The sequence below is a fragment of the Typopeltis vanoorti genome, chromosome 25 (assembly GCF_054136105.1).
Source record: "Typopeltis vanoorti isolate ZY-2024b chromosome 25, IOZ_Tvanoo_1.0, whole genome shotgun sequence".
Lineage (NCBI taxonomy): Eukaryota > Metazoa > Arthropoda > Arachnida > Uropygi > Thelyphonidae > Typopeltis > Typopeltis vanoorti.
This window is the reverse complement of record NC_143573.1, coordinates 28,130,685-28,149,350: the sequence shown is the minus strand read 5'-3', so window position 1 is coordinate 28,149,350 and position 18,666 is coordinate 28,130,685. Positions and strand designations below refer to the sequence as shown.

General features: G+C 37.3%; 1 protein-coding gene across 1 annotated transcript in view; it reads left to right on the top strand.

The window, feature by feature from the left end:
• The window catches only part of LOC150092621 (protein lap4-like), a 737,075-nt gene that overhangs the window by 272,354 nt on the left and 446,055 nt on the right, over nucleotides 1-18,666 (top strand). Inside the window, exon 16 of the mRNA XM_090414245.1 lies at nucleotides 12,225-12,372. Within this exon, the coding sequence (XP_090270371.1) occupies nucleotides 12,225-12,372 (148 nt within the window). The remainder of the gene's footprint in view (nucleotides 1-12,224; nucleotides 12,373-18,666) is intronic.

Here is an 18,666-nt window from a genome sequence, read left to right as displayed (position 1 = left end):
ATGTTCCAAGTCAACATCAACAGAGTTCAAGATTGGTACCATCAACTTAAGAAGCATCAATGGAAAGGAAATGGAACTGGCCAGTTGACATAATAGGTGTGACGTTTTAAGCCACAAATACAAAATGTTATATTTGGGCTGTGACATTCAGTCAAAAGAGAAAGTAGCTATAGTATTCAACACTAAATATAAGGATAAACTTGAATGGCAGGCAATATGAAGTAGAGTGATGTGGGCAAATATCAGAATGAGGAACTATACAATGAGATTTATTTGTGCTTATAGTCCCACAGAAGGTTCACACGAAGGAAGAAATGTAGCAATTTTTTGAGGCATTAGAGAAGGCAGCTGGCACAATGAAAAAGATAAAGATAAAGTTGGTTGGAGATCTAAACAGCAGGGTGGAAAATGATCTTCTGTAATCATCTGATTACAGAAGATCAGTATATATCACTGATCTTCTGTAATCATCTGCAAGTCTGGTTCACAGTTTTGATGATGGGACAGTATGTGACATCTTTCTTTCTCATTTGTTAAAACTTGCAAATAAACAAACCATCTAGAATATATATTTCTGCAAATCATGTAATTAAACATATTACAAGTATCACACCTCTTCTTCAGTATCCAGGAACCCTAGTTTCATGGATGCTGAAGTGTTGTTAGCTTCAGGTAGCTCTGAACAACTGTTAACCTATATACATTACCAATCTTTCTAAAATGTTCTCACATTTTGGATGGTGCTTATAAGAGGTCCATAAAAATTGGTCCCAACACAGAAGAGAACATTACATTAATTACCTATTGCCGATTCACTGTTTTCTCTTTCAGACATTTTCACTGTTTTCTGCTGCATTTTTGGTAGATATTTCTATGTTCATCTCTGCTTTCTTCCTCCTATCCAAGGTAGGAGGAAGAAAGGAGCAATTTATAAATCCTAGTGGATTTATAAGTTGCACAATAACATGCAAGGTTATCATAAAAAAAAGTACTACAGCACAGAAATCCCTCTTTTCACACAGCTAATGTATCCTGTAAAAATAATGCCATGTAAGTGAAAATTTAATTGAATATAATAAACAAGAAGAAAATTGTAACCAAAAAAAATTGCCTGCTTGATTGGTGAAGTAGTTAGTGTTGCTCTCCAACAAACATGCTGTGGGTTTGAATCCTGCTGTAGGCATGGATATGATTGTCTTTATATGGGAGATGAATTTCATCACCTGGTGGAAAACTGCCACACCTGCTTATTGGAGGCCTGAAGTGACTCACATGTTTGGTCTCTAGAGCAGGGTTTCTGGATTGCATAAAAAATACAAAACAAAATATAAAATAAATAAACATAGAATAAAAAAAACCTTAGCTCATCCATGGCACTAGTGTACTATAGGTTTATAAAACTTTCATGAGTGGGAGACATAAAAAAAAAAAACATCTATGGGTTTCAGCATGCTTTATTTAAACGTTTACTAAATTTTTTAAAATACATAGGTTTTTACCATTTTTTACTGCTAGTAAAAACTATAAAGGATAATAAAATGTTTGAAACAGTTGAAAGTTTATTAAACACTGCATATGTATTCATAATTATGCATACACGTATATTTAAAAGAAAATTATTTTCTTGAAATATACATGTATTTGAACAAGGTAGTTTGCACCGATATTTGTTTCTCTTTTTGTCTGTGTATGCAACTCACAGTAGCAGCTCATAGCATAGTTTTGTCTGCATACTGTGATGAGACTTAGGGTCAATATCCATAAGTTGTTGTTTAAAAGTTTCAGTAGTTCAAAACAGTTCATCCAAGTTTTTGTTCTAAAGTGAACATTTTTGCTTTTTTTCATTGGTACTTGCTATTTCACTCTTCTGCTCTAAAGTCAGTGTTGAAGGATAATTTTTTAATATAAAAATGTTGATAAAATCATAGGCAATTTATCAATATTATATTAAAAACGAGGATATTAGGAAAGAACTTGACATTGTCGGCATCCAGGAATGCGTTAGCAGAGCTAATCTCAAGTGAGATTAGGTCACTTAAACAGAATGGGCAAGGAAAGATTAGCAAAAGAAGTGTTCTCTGCCAGGTTGGCAGGAAAATGACCCAGAGGAAGACCAAGATATAGGTGGATTGATACGGTACAATGTGCCTTAGACGATAGAAATATAAGATCCGATAATGATAATATTGGAGTCTTGACAAGTAATAGACTGATTTGGAGGAAAATTGTAGATAGGAAGTTAGTAATGGTGTAAATTTTTCATGTAGTACTATCATATCCTGTACGCCCCTTGAGGGTACATGTTAGGAATTTGATGATGATGATGATGACAATTAATCAAAACACACTTATTTAATGGGAAATTGAACCATAGTGCTATGTTCAGTACATATGTATATTATGGTAACAGAGTGAAGTCATATGCATCATTTAAAATTATTATTATTATTATTGTTCCGGGCAACTCCAAGGAGTCGACAGACTCATTGAGGGAGGCCCTAACATCATGTCAAGAACAACTATTCGACATTCACACATCTATCATACCTTGCCTTGAACTCATTCACGGTCGTAGCACCCACAACAGACTCTGGAAGCTTATTCCACTCATTCACTACTCTCCAAGTAAAAAACCTAGCTCTAACACCCTTGTCAACCCTGCTCTTGCCCAGCTTCCATTCATGGCCCCTAGTCCTCCCACTGGTGGTGGGAGGACTAGGGGCCATGAAAAATTATAAAGCAACTCTCAGCCAAAAATCACCATGTTAAGTGATTTATTATTATTATGTAACACCTCCAGGGAGCCCAAAGACTCATTGAGGGAGGGCACCTACTTTACAACTCTCCGTCTCCACCAATGCACCAACTGCAACTATCATCATCTACACCAACGGCATCCACCACTGACCACCAACACTATTATTTTCCCAGACAATCACAAATATCCATGCCCATGATTCGAACCCACAGCCTTTTGGCTGGAAAGCAGATATGCTAACCACTCAGCCAACCAGGCTGCGTGGTTAGTGTGTGTTTTGACTAATTTCTCTTATTTCATTTAAATTTATTTAGTTGACTCCCTACCATACTGGCTTTGCTTATTGTATTGTCTCTTTCCATATTTAACTTGACCTTCACACTAAAAATTATGCCTGGATAGCTGAAATATTTTACTTGTTCTGTAGGTTCTTCGTGAAGAATGCAGTAGAAGTTCTCTACATTCCTGCATTTGTTCACAGTTATGGTCTTTTTATTGTTAATTGTTATGCCAAATTTGTTATTTTAAGGAATCCTGAGACTTGCAGTGGGTTTGTTTAGGAGTATATCATTATCTGCATACAGCAGAGAACTAAGTTTGATACCACAGATTCTGATATCAGGTTTAATGCCACTTTCTTTCATTATGTGATCTGTAAGATGAAGAGTGAAAACCAGTGTGCCCTTGTCTCACACATAATTTTTATATTGAGTTGTCTTTATGTAATTCCTTCGATTCTAACTGCTGACTTAAAACTTAAATGTCGAACTATGTATTTCTCTGTATAATGTTATATCCCATGTAACTAATGTTCTGAGCATCTTTTGTCTTGTCACCTTGTCATGTCATTTTCCCAGATCTACAAAACTAAGTGCAGATTCTTGTTATTTTTCAACTATTTGTTGTAAAGTGAAAATCTGATCTTGATTATCTCTTTTTGGCCTGAATCCAACTTCTCCTTCTCCGGGTTTCTCTTCTGCAATTTTTCTTAGCCTTTTCTGAAGTATATTGCATAAATTGTACCATGGAACAGATTCCTCTGTAATTCTCATTCAGTATCACATCTACAAGAAGGGAACTCTGAGAGTTCTACTCCAATCATCTGGAATTTGACCTTCAGACCAGTCCTACTGAATTATGCAGCGTAGCTGCCACAGACTTTTATTCCTTCATATTTTAGCATTTCTGGTTGAATATCATATACTCTAGTTGCTGTTCTCTATTTCAAGCTTTTGATAGCTTTTTCTACTTCAAGTATTGATAAGTACTCCTGTTTACATTCCTTTTGAATATTTCTACTGCTTTTCTGCATTGCTTGTTTCATTTAATGATCTTTCATAGTAATTACTCCAGGTATTCAGAATAGCTTTCGTTTCAGTTTTCATGCTATTTTTGTGATCTTAGATTTCTTTTACTGTGCTCTTCTCCACTTCTCAGATTTTTAAATAGCCTCCAGAACATTTTGTCACTTTCTTGATATTTAACTTCTATATTCTAGATGAGAGGCTTAGATGTTCGATGTTATTCATAGCTTATTTTAACAGTATTACAATGCCAAACTAAATTATAAAAAAGAATGTTTATTAACTGGCTTATGTTTTGCTGGATTTTGAAACTAGCATCTTCAGAATAATGCAACACGTTACAGTTAACTTCTGTAATCTTACTAGCCATTCCATGACTCTTATTTAGCTAGTTTTACATATAATTGATAAATATATATGAGCATATAAAATCTTATTCCAGGTTTTTTTAACTTTTGTATCCTGAAATAGATTGCTTGTTACATTTTTCAGTATCCTAAAATTCCATATGTTATTGGGAAATATTTCACATTTTTCATGATGCAAGAAAACTAGTTGTTTGCAGCGTCAGTGATATTTCACCATCACCAGGAATAAGCATATGTTTATAGTTCACTAGTATGCTATGCTTATGTATTTTGCATTGCATGTGTTATGGATATAAGAAATACAGGTTTTTGTTTATTATTATTATTTTTTCTTCTGGTTTATGTTTAGTTCAATATTAGCATCAAAAGAATCATTACCTGGTTGGCCGAGTGGTTAGTGTATCTGTTCTCCAACCAAAAGGCTGCGGATTTGAATCCCACTGTGGGGATGGATGTTTGTGATTTTTTTTGAAAATGCTAGTGGTGGGGGGGGGTCGGCGGTAGATGGCTTTGGTGTAGATGATAAGGTTGGTGGATGATGGGTAGACGAGATTGAGTTTGGAGACAGAGTTGTAGAGTAGGTGCCCTCCCTCAATGAGTCCTTGGACTCCCTGGAGGTGTCAAATAATAATAAATTTTCTCTTAGGAAGAGAAAACAAGATGATAAAAAATCTTGTGACCAAGACTTAGCAACTTACGAGAAACAGACCACAAGTATTTCTGCTAAGGGAGAAAGAAAATGAAAGTGTTACAGCAGAAAAAAAAATGCCCCTAGAATCAGTTTGTCGAATCTACAACGACAAAATAAATTTGTCGAATTTGGAAGACTGAACATAGAAAAATACTATGTTCAGTCTTCCAAAAGAAGAAGAATTTACTGATTATACACAAGGATGTACATTGAGATGCGATTATTCAGAAACTTAACTTGATTTCTTTATAGATACTTCTTAAAAAGGAATATCCTAATATACAGGATGGCAGGGTCGAATGCTGGTCTTGAAATTCACGCTGGCTCTTGTTATCATTCAGGGAATGAGAGGATGTCTGATTGAAGTCTGATTAGCAGAATAATGAATTACTGACCATTTAAAACTATGTGCAGGTAACCTTCATATAATGTGGGTGTTAGGTTCCGCAGAAATGCCGCGTTATATAAATCGTGTTATGCGAGTCTCAGATCACATAGAAAAAGTAGGGTTATGTTCTGAAATCTTTTTTTTTTTTTTTTAATTCAGGTAATTCATGTAAGTTTAGAAAATATATAAACTATGAAACAAATACTTAATATAAAAGTATAAAAATTACAAATTGTACTTAAACTTCATAGCACGAGGATTTGGGGATTGGTTAATAAACACCGGTTTTGTCATGTAATCACCTGATGCATTACTACAAAACAGTAGAGTAATTCTATCTTTGGAAACTTTGAATCCAGGAGCTGATCCTTCATGTTTCAAAATATAGGTGCATTTTTGCACTTTTTTCCAATATAACCCGGATTTGAACACCTGGTCTGCACTATAAATGTTTATAAACTTTGAGAGTTTTTTGTTTAATAAGATTTCCATCCATAGGAATTTTCTTTTGAGGTGCAATCTTCTATCGAAATCATAAGAGATTTCTCCATTTTTCCATTAGAATATCGCGTACACGAGCAAGTGCTTTGCACTTATCGTTGACCTAGCAATAAACACTTTCTCGGATTTTATGTTCATTTTGTTTGATTGTTCGAATTGTTGATTCATTTAAATTCAAAGTTCCTGCAAAAACTCTTGGTTTTTCTCCATTTTTCAATCAATCCAAGATTTTGAATATTTTTCTTCGAGAGAAATTAATTTTGTTTTCAATGTTGGTTTTTCCCTTTAATTGCAGTTTGTGACCATTACTATAAAAAATAATTTTTTACACAAAAAAGCAAGCATTACATATTGTACCAGAAAATAAAGTGCTCAGCTTGAGATAAACACACTTATGATTTTTAATGCATTTTCCTGGCAGAAACGAGGACAATTCTCAACAACAAACGTTTTATATGGTAAACAATTGAGGTATATGCGTGCTAAAGGATATTTCCCGTAATATAAATTCGCTACTTATAATTACATGTGAAATACAGGCAGACACAAATTTAACGAAGATAAAATTTGATTTTTAAGTCGTGCGGTGAAAAACATATGAAAAGATAAAGGGTTACTACAATTTGTAGACCGTGTTTTTATCGGAACCGTGTTGTATAAGTAGTGCGTCCAACAAGGGTTACTACAATTTTAGACCGCGTTGTATAAGTGCCGCATTATACGAGGGTTACCTGTATTTGGAAATTTATGTACATTAGATCATACAAATACAACATTTATTTTACAAATGATATTCTATCTTTTTCAATTTAGCTACTTGAATACAAATTTTACCCTACAGTTCTTCTTTATGAACTGGTCAATAACATCATCATAAAAAGTTGGTTGTAACTTAATTTTCCCAAGCAACACGCACACTTGTAAAGGCTGGCTGAAGCTCACTGGCTAGAGCTACTTTGACTGCGTATGATTCGTGTTTAAGCAACAGGGTGAGATGACATTGGAGGGAGCAGAAATGGCTATGCATGCGCATGAAATCACAGTGCTGAAGCAAGGACCTGGATGCTCCCACAACCGAGCAAGCCAAGGTAGCTTGACTAGTGTCGGCCTTCGATACACAACGCAAAGCTCTGTTATTGCCGTGCAAGCTTAGAATGTCTTCTGTCTACAAAAATAAAAGCCTAAATGGAATGCTTATAAATGCATGCATTTATTAACAAATAAATATTACTTCTTTCTCAATTAATGAGCTTGCGCAGCAAGCATAGCAAGCATGGAGAATTCGCCACTGACCCTGTTCAAAATTCCACGTACAGACTTTGAGGAGAGGTAGAGAACATCCCAATCAACCATATTCACATAGGAAAGCGTGACTGGAAACACCACCGGAAGGTACTAACAGGGACACAAAGATACAGAAATAACACAAGGCAGTAAGTAGTGTAAAAAACTTTATTAAGCATAATTGAACAGTTCAATAGTAGATGGATACATAATATGGTTTCACATCAGGTGCTCAAAGTTACGACCATTAGCAGTGATACGTGCCTGACACTGATGCATTGATTGCTGTACATTTTCAAAAATACTTGGAGTTGCCTGGATATTAGCAGCAGCGATGGTGATTCTTGCCGTGAGGTCCATGTCAGAGGCAACAGGCATTTCATACACCATGGCTTTAAGGGACCTCCACAGAAAGAAATAAGAAATCAATGCTCGATAAATCAGGTGAGCGTGGCTGCCATGTGATGAGTCCATCATGCCCAATCCATCGAGCTGCAAAGGACCTGTCCAAATACTGACACACAGAAATGTCAAACTGGGCTGGAGCCCCCGTCGTGTTGGAACCACATCTACCAATGCACAGTCATTGGAACATTGTTTAGTAAATCTGGCAAAACTTCTTCCAGAAAGGTCTGATACTTCTGGGAGTCCAGTCGGGGTGGTAACAGGCATGGGCTGACTAAACAGGTCTGCGACGATACATGTCCATACATTAATGGCAAAGCGTTGTTGTGCAGCATGTGATTGCACAGCGTGTGGGTTCTCATGGGCCCACACATGAGCATTGTGCTGATTGAAGACCCTTTCGTGGGTAAATGAAGCTTTATCCGTAAACAAAAAACAAGTTGGAAAATCCGGGTCAACGGCACTTTTCTGCAGAAACTACTGCTCGAATTCCACACGTCAAAGATAATTTTCGGCCATCAGTAACTGGACCCATTGCAGATGAAATGAATGTAAGAACTCAGAGTGCAAATCACACAATACACTGGATCGAGATACTCCTATAGCAGATGCAATGCCACGTGTGCTCGTCTCTGGATTATTGTCCATCGCATGCATGGCGAGATTTCACGTCAATCTTAGCCACCCACTATCATGTTTGTGATCCCTGAATGATCCATAGTCACACAAATTCTGAGTCAAATGCGCAAACATTTGGTGATGAGGTACACATCTGTTTGGGTACCTTTTGCGATACATTCATACAGCAGCTCGTCCATTACCGTCAGCTAACCCATAAACTAGGTGCATGTCTGCCATCTCGTCATTCATAAAATGACGCATGTTTTTCATACGATGTTGAAAGCTTGAATGAGGAAGCCCCATGTTATATCGTCTTCTTTCCCTTAATGGATGTTTGTGATTTTATATAATGATATTGATAAGACCCTTTCTTGATAACACGTGATGCTTCTGGTTAACAAGAGAATTGACTCTGAGAGGAGTCAATCCCGTTGTCTCAGAGTCCTGAGATCAGCATCTCAAGAAGTTCTAAGATATTTATATTTTGAGACTGCACCTCTTAGGACTAATGAATTTTATAAGTTATAATAAAAGAGAGATGATCTCAGAAAAGAACATAAGTGTTATCCTAAATCTGCAGGCATAGCCAAGGTCTTATTCCTTAATTCCCTGCTTAGGTTCTCATTAATCTTTTTATCGGCGGTGCCTCAGATTCCACACACAGACAACTTGATTAGATTAAAGAAAACAAGGGTTTAATGAACATTATATATGATACATACAGATCAGAACACTACACAATTTCAGTCAGTGGTTAATATATTAAGATATTAAAACTCTAACTGGGCCCAATCATTCCATGCTTAGTATTATCGATGATATTAACCAATAAATTTTCTTACAAGGCTAGATACATGTGGCAAGTAAATCACTTCTAAACTAAATGCTAACAAGCTATCTTGGATATCAGCATTATCATTAAATTCAATACAAAATTCTAGTAGTACTACCATTTAAACCTCAATACTAATCTTCAAAACCTTTTCTGAAACATCTCAACATCCTCTTAGTCATTACAATAACTCAGCACTGCTACGAAACTACAATAATTTATCTTTCAAGATTCCGATCGCTACAGTCCTGTCTTATGTTATCATTAATGCTCTCTCTTTAAATCGATCACTTAAACAAATTCCTTTCATCCACAGCTAGCAATGAAAAGTTTCTACTTATCTATCTCGGAGGAGGTCATCACCGTTGTCGACTTGTTGGAAGCTGGCTTTCTTCAATAGAATGCTCCTTTTCCTTTCCTTAACTGAAACAGTGGCAAGTGGTTCTCTGGGCTGTCGACAATTCTCCTCAACCTCTGTACGAAGAAAGCATGGCTCCTCCTTCTATGGATGACTGGCTTGGCTGTAGATCTACGGGACTTCGGCTCTATTGTCTCCGCTGATACATCATCCAACCAGCTCTGGAGTGGAGGCTCTGCCACCTTCGTCCAGCCTACGACCTTAAGAATCCCAATAAGAGACGATCCAGGAACAAAAGAGAGTGAGCGGGGGTGCTCTTGACCTTTTTATTTCGCGCTGGTCACGAGGATTCCCACACTCTACGATATCCACATAACGCTGAAAACCTTACTCACGTGGGTCAAACGTCATAGCGACCACCTTCTCTTTTCCCCCCTCTCCTGCGCCGTTGGTATGCGATCACCAGGGCGAACCATCCTTCTCATATTACTACTCCTGGACTTCGAGTGACACTCCCTTCCAAACTTTACGTGTCATGCTGCAACGGTCTGAAAGCTTGACCGATCCATCCAAGTTGAAGGGTGGGACAAAATTATACATGCAACTCAATTCAAACAAAGACGGCAGGACCCTGACCTTGATTGATACTGGTATTGTGGTGACAAAGGCATATCTCATAGATAACTTACGAACAATAAATTTTAATGTAACCTATACAACATTTGACACATTTACTTAGTTGCACTTACAACATGACCCTGACCTTGATTGACACTGGTATTGTGATGACAAGGCATTTCTCATAGATAACTTGCTAACAACATAATTTAATGTAAATTATACAATATTTGATACACTTACTTAGTTGTATTCTAACATACTCAGACAAGGAACACTGTACAGTATGGAACTTGGATATATTTACAAGGTTACACTACAGTTACACTACTCAGAGACAAACACGTATTTATTCAATCTCTCTAGTTTTGATTGTTAAATTGTAAAGCGATTGGAATTTCTATATTCTCAATCGATCGCAATTTAACACCCAATTGCTCATCTGGAGCACTGGCAGGGTGGTTCAGAATTGCACGTACAAACTTTGAGGGAAGGTAGAGAACATCAAAATCGACCACATTCACCTATCACCTTCAGGTGGTGTTTCCGGTCATGCTTTCCTATGTGAATATGGTTGATTTTGATGTTCTCTACTTCCCCTCAAAGTTTGTACATGGAATTTTGAACCACCCTGTGTGTGTGTGTATATATATATATATATATATATATATATATATATATTAGAGTACTTCAATTTTTAATGTAATTTTCAACATAATACATGTGCAAGTTGAGCATCTTGTATGATTTTTTTTTTTTTTTTACAGGAAGGTTTAGTTGATAACGAAATAAGAGTATTCATTTCAAAAATTTATTGTAATATATATCAAGGTTTCACCAATCTCATATTTCACATCAAATATTTAATTTATTGTTATATTCTTTTTTCACTAAAATAATAACAAGGATTTATATTTGTTTTTAATGTTAAGAAGTATAAATAAACGGTGCCACAAATTATATTACTGAATTGTAGATTGCCTTAACTAAAACATTTGAACTATTGGTATAGATACAAAGGAGAGTTGTCAATAGTCATACCCTGCTTTATGATTTTTTGCTTTATGATGATTGACTCATAAGACATTTTTCAATTATGACTACTGCTCATTTATATGACTATTTTACAACATGATACTCCTGTGAATCAACTAATGCACACTATTCATGAATTCATTTTATTTACCACATTATTTCTCACTACATCTCTGTTTTGCTGTGAATTAAATTATTTATGAATATTATTTTATTGTTGTTACTAATGACAGATAAAATTCAAAGTAAGGGTGCTCTTGCTCCATTGAAAAAAGAAGACATGTAAACCTGTTCCATTACATGCTAAGATTAATATGTAAAATTTAGTGATGATGGTGTATCGAACACTGAGAGAGATTGTGTCTAAACTTTCCTTTGCACTACTGTTGTTACAGTTGTTAAAAACAAAGATCAAGTTCTAAGTGTAAAAGTGCTACAATTATCCTTAATGTGACAATCTTATTGTTCAAATGGAAAAAAAAATTAATGCTGAACATTGATGACCAAACTGGTTGGTATGTTTCCTTGCAGAATAACTGACTGTTTCATGTGCAAAAATTATTCTGAATTTTTTTATTTGGATATCATACATACATAAATGCTTTATTTACATTCACACACACATGTGATTGCATAAAGACATTATTAGATCATTATATGCATATATATGGGGAGAGAGGGGAAGGGAAGGAAACACTTATTCTGCTATATGACAAAATTTACTGAGAGTGGTCTGGAACCTAACATGTCTTATAATCTGGATATTCCTGTATGTGATAAGTGAGGAAAGAACAAGGGGGATCATCCCAAGATGAGCAAAAAGTGCAGTCAGCAAAGGTATCAGGTTTGATTCTTCTCACATCATACAGAGTATGAATGAAATAGGGACTTTTCATTGCTGCTTTGGTGAATAACTTTAAGAAGCAGTATGATAGATTCTCTTGGGTTAAGGGGCTTCCCACAGTTCTTGAATTTCATAAAGATGCACAATTAATAACAGATGTATCTGATTTACTTTAACAATTACTAAAGTTTATTTATCATTCTTTGCTTTGTATTAGGTTGCTTCTATTTTGTATGCGCAAGCATTAAAAGACATGACAAAAAATGAAGAGCATTTAACTTCACATCCACAGTCATCCCCAGTTCCATGTTCTGATAGTGGTCAGATGGAATGCCCATCAGAAGCAGTTGAAAAGTTATCAGATGGTAAGAATTTCTGTATGTTTTATGACTGAAGGATATAGTAGGTAGTATAGGATTATTTAAAATGTTGGATACCATTTCAAACTTTCGTTACACAAATATTGCAAGTGATAGAAAAATGAAAGGTAGCAAATGGCAAAGATGCAATTCGCATTTTTGTTGTTTTGACATGGGAGTGATTTGTGTCATGACAAACTGGATAGTATTCAAATACACACATACTATGACCTGTATGTCAAGCAACACAGCTTCAAGAGCAACTGTGAATCTTTTTGTAAAATTAGTATTTGTGGTAGAGGAGGGATATAAACTTCATCTTTTGTTTATCTTGCAAGTTATAAATAATCAGGTCTCAGAGGGACAGATTATTGATCAAATTCACTGGGAATTTCAACAAAGTGTCCAAGCCATCATCTGAACGTATGGGGATACACTGGACAAAGAAATTCACTTATAATTGTGTAAAAAGAATGGCCTCTAAGTTTTCAGGTAGCTCTAATGTGCATGACATAAGCAAGTAGTCAGTGCCCTCACATCCAAACATTATGAATACTCACTTATCCAGTGAGATAAATAGTGTATTTGTTGCTATGTCTAAAGCCTGTGTGAATTTCTTCCTAGCTATCCACTGTGAAATCTGTAATTTATGGACTGATATGCAACTTAATTCCTTTGAACTTGGAATTGATTTGCTCATTCATCTGTCTGATTATCTAGTGCTTTTCCCATTGCATAGACATTGTCTCCAAAAAAAAGGGCTTAGGTCCATTTGTAAATGCTAGTCTTGAGAACTTATCAGCAAATTAGAGATATCCTTACCTGAAGAGCCATTTTGCAATATATACTTCACTTTTACATCTGCAGGACATCACAACAATTGTGATGTGAAAATATCTGTGATATATAGCCCAAGATTTGAACTATGCTATTAATTTTTACAGTGTTTCATAATTTTTTGATATTTGTGTAATAGCTTTATGAAATGGTATTTAGTATAACCACAGACTTAATAGCTGTAAATATCTTTGATATCATATTTTCTTTTATACTTTAATAATTTTCTATATAATTTAGTAATATTTATGTTCATAATAGATCTTCATTGAGAATATTTTTTAGTATAATTTTTTGAGAGTATTATTATTATTTCTTAACAGAAGTCAATTTTAGGGTGTGTTCATTCAATTATAAGAATCAACCATTCTTCCCAAATCGTTTCAATATAAAGTGTAATGGGGAGGGACTGTGTTTTAGTGCTTTTTTTTTTTTTTTTTTTTTTCAAAACTATATTAAATATGCAAATATTGGGGGGGGGGGGGTGGGGGGGGGGGGGGGTGGGGGGGGGGGGGGGTGGGGGGGGGGGGGGGTGGGGGGGGGGGGGGGTGGGGGGGGGGGGGGGTGGGGGGGGGGGGGGGTGGGGGGGGGGGGGGGTGGGGGGGGGGGGGGGTGGGGGGGGGGGGGGGTGGGGGGGGGGGGGGGTGGGGGGGGGGGGGGGTGGGGGGGGGGGGGGGTGGGGGGGGGGGGGGGTGGGGGGGGGGGGGGGTGGGGGGGGGGGGGGGTGGGGGGGGGGGGGGGTGGGGGGGGGGGGGGGTGGGGGGGGGGGGGGGTGGGGGGGGGGGGGGGTGGGGGGGGGGGGGGGTGGGGGGGGGGGGGGGTGGGGGGGGGGGGGGGTGGGGGGGGGGGGGGGTGGGGGGGGGGGGGGGTGGGGGGGGGGGGGGGTGGGGGGGGGGGGGGGTGGGGGGGGGGGGGGGTGGGGGGGGGGGGGGGTGGGGGGGGGGGGGGGTGGGGGGGGGGGGGGGTGGGGGATGCCTGTTAGTGGGTCAGATGCCATTTTCACCATTCTTTGCCATTTCCTTCTGTCCATTGCCAAGTGACTCAAATCCTGCAAATCTGCCCACACCACTCCTTCACATCATTTACCTGCTTGCATCTTGGCCATTCTCTCTGTTTATACTGTCCACTATACCAAACATCAGGGTTTTGATCTTTCTTTCTACTATCATTTATTCCTGTAGATCCAAAAGCTTAAGTTTCTTTCAAATTATTTTCTGCATTGGATTTTCTTTGTAGTTTACTTTTCTGTACAGTTTTTCATTCATAACCTTTTGCATCCCTGTAACTTGTAGAATCTTTCTATGACATGTTCTTTTAAATTCCAGTATTTGACCGAGTCTTCAATCTTTACCCATATCTCACAACCATAGAAAGTGCTTGTGAATATGCATGTTTCCAACAGTCTCAGCTTTGTGTTAAGTCTCACTGATTTACTTTTCCATATCTTGTTCATTGCCTGTAAGTTTACCTTGGCTTTTATTAATGAGATGTCTTTTTTTAGTGTAATCATGCATCATGTTGCACCCTATCTATGGAGCTTCTAATAGCTCATGTCCATTGAGCGGTAAGGAGCTTCCAAGAGGATTTACTTTTATTTGAGTTTTATTTCCTTTTTCATCCTCTTCTCTCTGAATATCATTATTTCATCATCATCAATATCTTGATATATACCCCTAAGGGATATCATTCTCGTAGGAAGGCTTATACATTGGTTATACATGCTTAATAAACAACTTAAGGAATTCACAACGTAACAATAGAATATAAATTAAATTAAACTTTAATAAATATTTCAGCAACATCACGTTGCCAGCTTCAAAGGAACTTAAAATAAAGACGTGCACACAGGTACTACACACAGTAAATGAGGAAGAAGCAAGGCAGCTATTGTTTCTCCTAAAAGTCCTGATAGTGCTCCCCCCCCCCCCAGCAGGCTATGTAGGTATTCTTGGCTGTTGGGCTGAAGGTCTTCTGATGCAAGTCTCTCAAATTTGGGGCATTCTCATGCAAGCAAATTTGTTGAGGTTTGGCATGTTTCTTAGGGCTGAGGCTGACTCCATGAAAAGTTGCTAAGGTGTATTAGTGTAGCTTTCTTCCACCGTATTCTGTGACGTGTATCCAGAGCATGGTCTGCAAGAGCAGAGTGGCTGTACTGGTGAAAACAGATGTAGTCCTTGTGTTCTGAAATTCTGATATTCACTTCCTGCCTGTTTGGCCAAAGTAGGACAGCTTACAGCTGCAAGGAACCTCGTATACACCAGGTAGGTCTAGGGGAAGTGGTTGGTCTTTAGTGGAGCGGATAAGAGAAGCCAATTTTCTATATGGTCTGTAACAAGAGATCAGTAGTGTTTTTTTAAGATTTTGGTAATTTTTTTCGAGGTGTCTCAGATGAAGGGAATGGTAAATGATTTAGAGTAATCCTTGTTGTGAAGGGGGGGGGGTGTTGTTTATCGGTTTCAATATTTTTTCGATTTTTTTTTTTTGGGTGGGGGGGGGTATCCATTGGCTGAGAAAGTGTTGAGGATGTGGTTTAGTTCAGTGGTTATGGCATTGTCATTTGAACAGATTAGTTCAGCCCTGTTGTATAATGTATTAATAACTCCATATTGTTGTGAAGGGGGTGGTGGGAATGTTGGTGGATGTATCTGCCTGTATGGGTGGGTTTTCTATAAACTGAGAAAACCAAGGTTCCATCAGGTGGGCAGGTGACTAGTGTGTCTTCGAAAGAGGCTATTGTTTTCCTTTTTTTCCAGGGTGAACTTGATTCTGGGATGTTGGTTGTTTAAGTGTGAAGGAGAGGAGTGTGTCAGAGCCATGTGGCCAAATAGCGACCACGTCATCAATGTAGCGAAGCCATATGGTTGGTTTTTGTGGGGCAGAGTTTAAGGCTTTCTCTTCAAAAGTCTCCATAAAGAAGTTGGCCAAGGGAGCGGAAAGTGGTTGAACCTATGGCTGTCCCCTCTATTTGTTTGTAGAATTTTCCTTGCCAAACGAAATAGCCTGAATTCATTGTGAACTGAAATAGGGCTGAGATATTGGGAGGAAATTTAGCTTGGTTTAACTCTAAGGTTTTCTTGAGTGGGACATTTGTGAATAAGGAAGAGACGTCAAAACTGCCATTATGTCAGTATGTTGGAGTGTAAGGTTTTCTATGCTGGCTTTGAAGTGGGCTGAGTTTTTTATGTGTGATGGTGTGTTGTCAGTATAATGTGTGAGTGCTTTGGTCAAATGTTTAGGAATCAATGCCATCTATGGGATGTAATGGTACATTTTCTTTATGTATTTTTGGGAGTCCATATATACGAGGGGGGGGGGGCGGTATGGAGTTGAACGGTTTTAGTTTGTTAGTAACTTCTACAGCCCAAGAAGTGACCTTCTTAAGGAGCCTGTGGAGTTTTCTAAATTTGTGAGTTGGTGGGATTGTATTCAATAGGGAGGTTAGCCCAATCTAATAATAGAGCAGCTCTATTATTAGATCGGAATTGTTAACTGCCTTGTAATTCAATTAAGTGTTTATAGACTGGAAGTGAATTAGAGAAGCCAACTATAAGAATATTTGTTGTTAGTTCTGGAACTTTGAACTGTGAGAACTATTTTCTATTAATCGACAGAATATAGTGAACTGAGAGTTGAATGTTTGATACCTAATGCATTGTATCTATTCTGAGCACTGGAACTAAATCGATGTGTAGATGATATGAATTGTCTCATAGAATAAAGACATTGTGATAGAAATACTTATCTCTTGAATAATAAGATCTAAGACCTTTGCCTTTAAACTTAAAACCTAACTGAAAAGTTGCCTGTATCTCAGAGATATTTTGGATTTGTTCATTTGCATTATCTTGTTTAGAAAGTTATACTTGAATGTACATGTTATATAACCCTGCATTAAATGTCTTGTTTTATTGAATTCAATTTCTTGTTTGCTTGATCTTCATTCATTGCACCGCTCATAAAAATTTATCGGACCTTGCGGAAGCCTTAAAGGATATTAATAACCTCTGCCTGTAGAAAAGTGAGATTGCAAACGTTAGTTGATGATTGATTCCTCTGCAATATATAGACTAATCTGAATATAAAGTGGCATAAATAACATAAATTTCTTTATATTCGGATCAGTATCAATCAACATCTTACAAATAAAAACGGAATTTTAAGGAAATAATGATAAGTTCAATTAACCAACATAAATGAATCAGTCAGCAAGATAGGACGACACAACACTATACTGGCAACATACCATCACACATAAAAAACAGCCCACTTCAAAGCCAGCATAGAAAACCTTACACTCCAACATACTGACATAATGGTCAGTTTTGACGTCTTCTCCTTATTCACAAAATGTCCCACTCAAGAAAACTTTAGAGCTAATCCAAGCTAAATTTTCTCCCGATATCTCAGCCCTATTTCAGTTCACAATGAACTCAGGCTGCTTTGTTTGGCAAGGAAAATTCTACAAACAAACAGAGGGGACAGCCATAGGTTCACCACTCTCCCCTTCCTTGGCCAACTTCTTTATGGAGACTTTTGAAGAGAAAGCCTTAAACTCTGCCCCACATATGGCTTCGTTACGTTGATGACGTGTTCGCTATTTAGCCACATTGCTCTGACACACTCCTCTTCTTCTTAGCACACTTAAACAACTAATAACTCTTAGTAAGGGAATACCGTGAGTAGACATATAAATACAAAATTAATGACGGGGAAAATCTTATGTAAAAAGATTTTTTTAATAGTATAATTTTTGCCTGTGTGTCACAGGCATCTTCAGTACATGTTAAGCTCAAATTAAACAATAACTGACAATTCCAAAAAGCACCACCTAAGCAGCTAGTGTAAGATAACTAAAAAGGTCTATAAAATTTCCTAACAAAAAAAAAAAAAAAAAAAAAAAAAAAAAAAAAAAAAAACCACCTATATATACAATAAAAATAAAAAGTTAGGAAAGATTACCTGATTTGTAGAGTATTATTTCCCATAAAGGGGATAGACGTAAACCATCAGATCTGTTTAATTTAGGAGAGTAGAGTAAAGTTTCACATGTTTCTTTATAAAGCCATTCTATGAGGAACTGACTTTTGTGAAGGACTCTTGTCTTTTTTCAATGAACTCTATGTGTCTGGTTAAGATGGCATGTTCTGCAAGTCTAGACTGTTCAGGTTTAAGGTACTGAATATGAGATTTGATTTTACTATTTAAAATATCTTTTTACGTGAGATTTTCCGGCATTAATTTTGTATTTAGACAACTAACACCCCAGAATCAGAATCACTCTTTCACCCTGGAAAAAGAGGAAAACAATAGCCTCCCTTTTCTAGACACACTAGTCACCTGCCAACCTGATGGAACCTTGGTTTTCTCAGTTTATAGAAAACCCACCCATACAGGCAGATACATCCACCAACATTCCCACCACCCCCTTCACAACAATATGGAGTTATTAATACACTATACAAC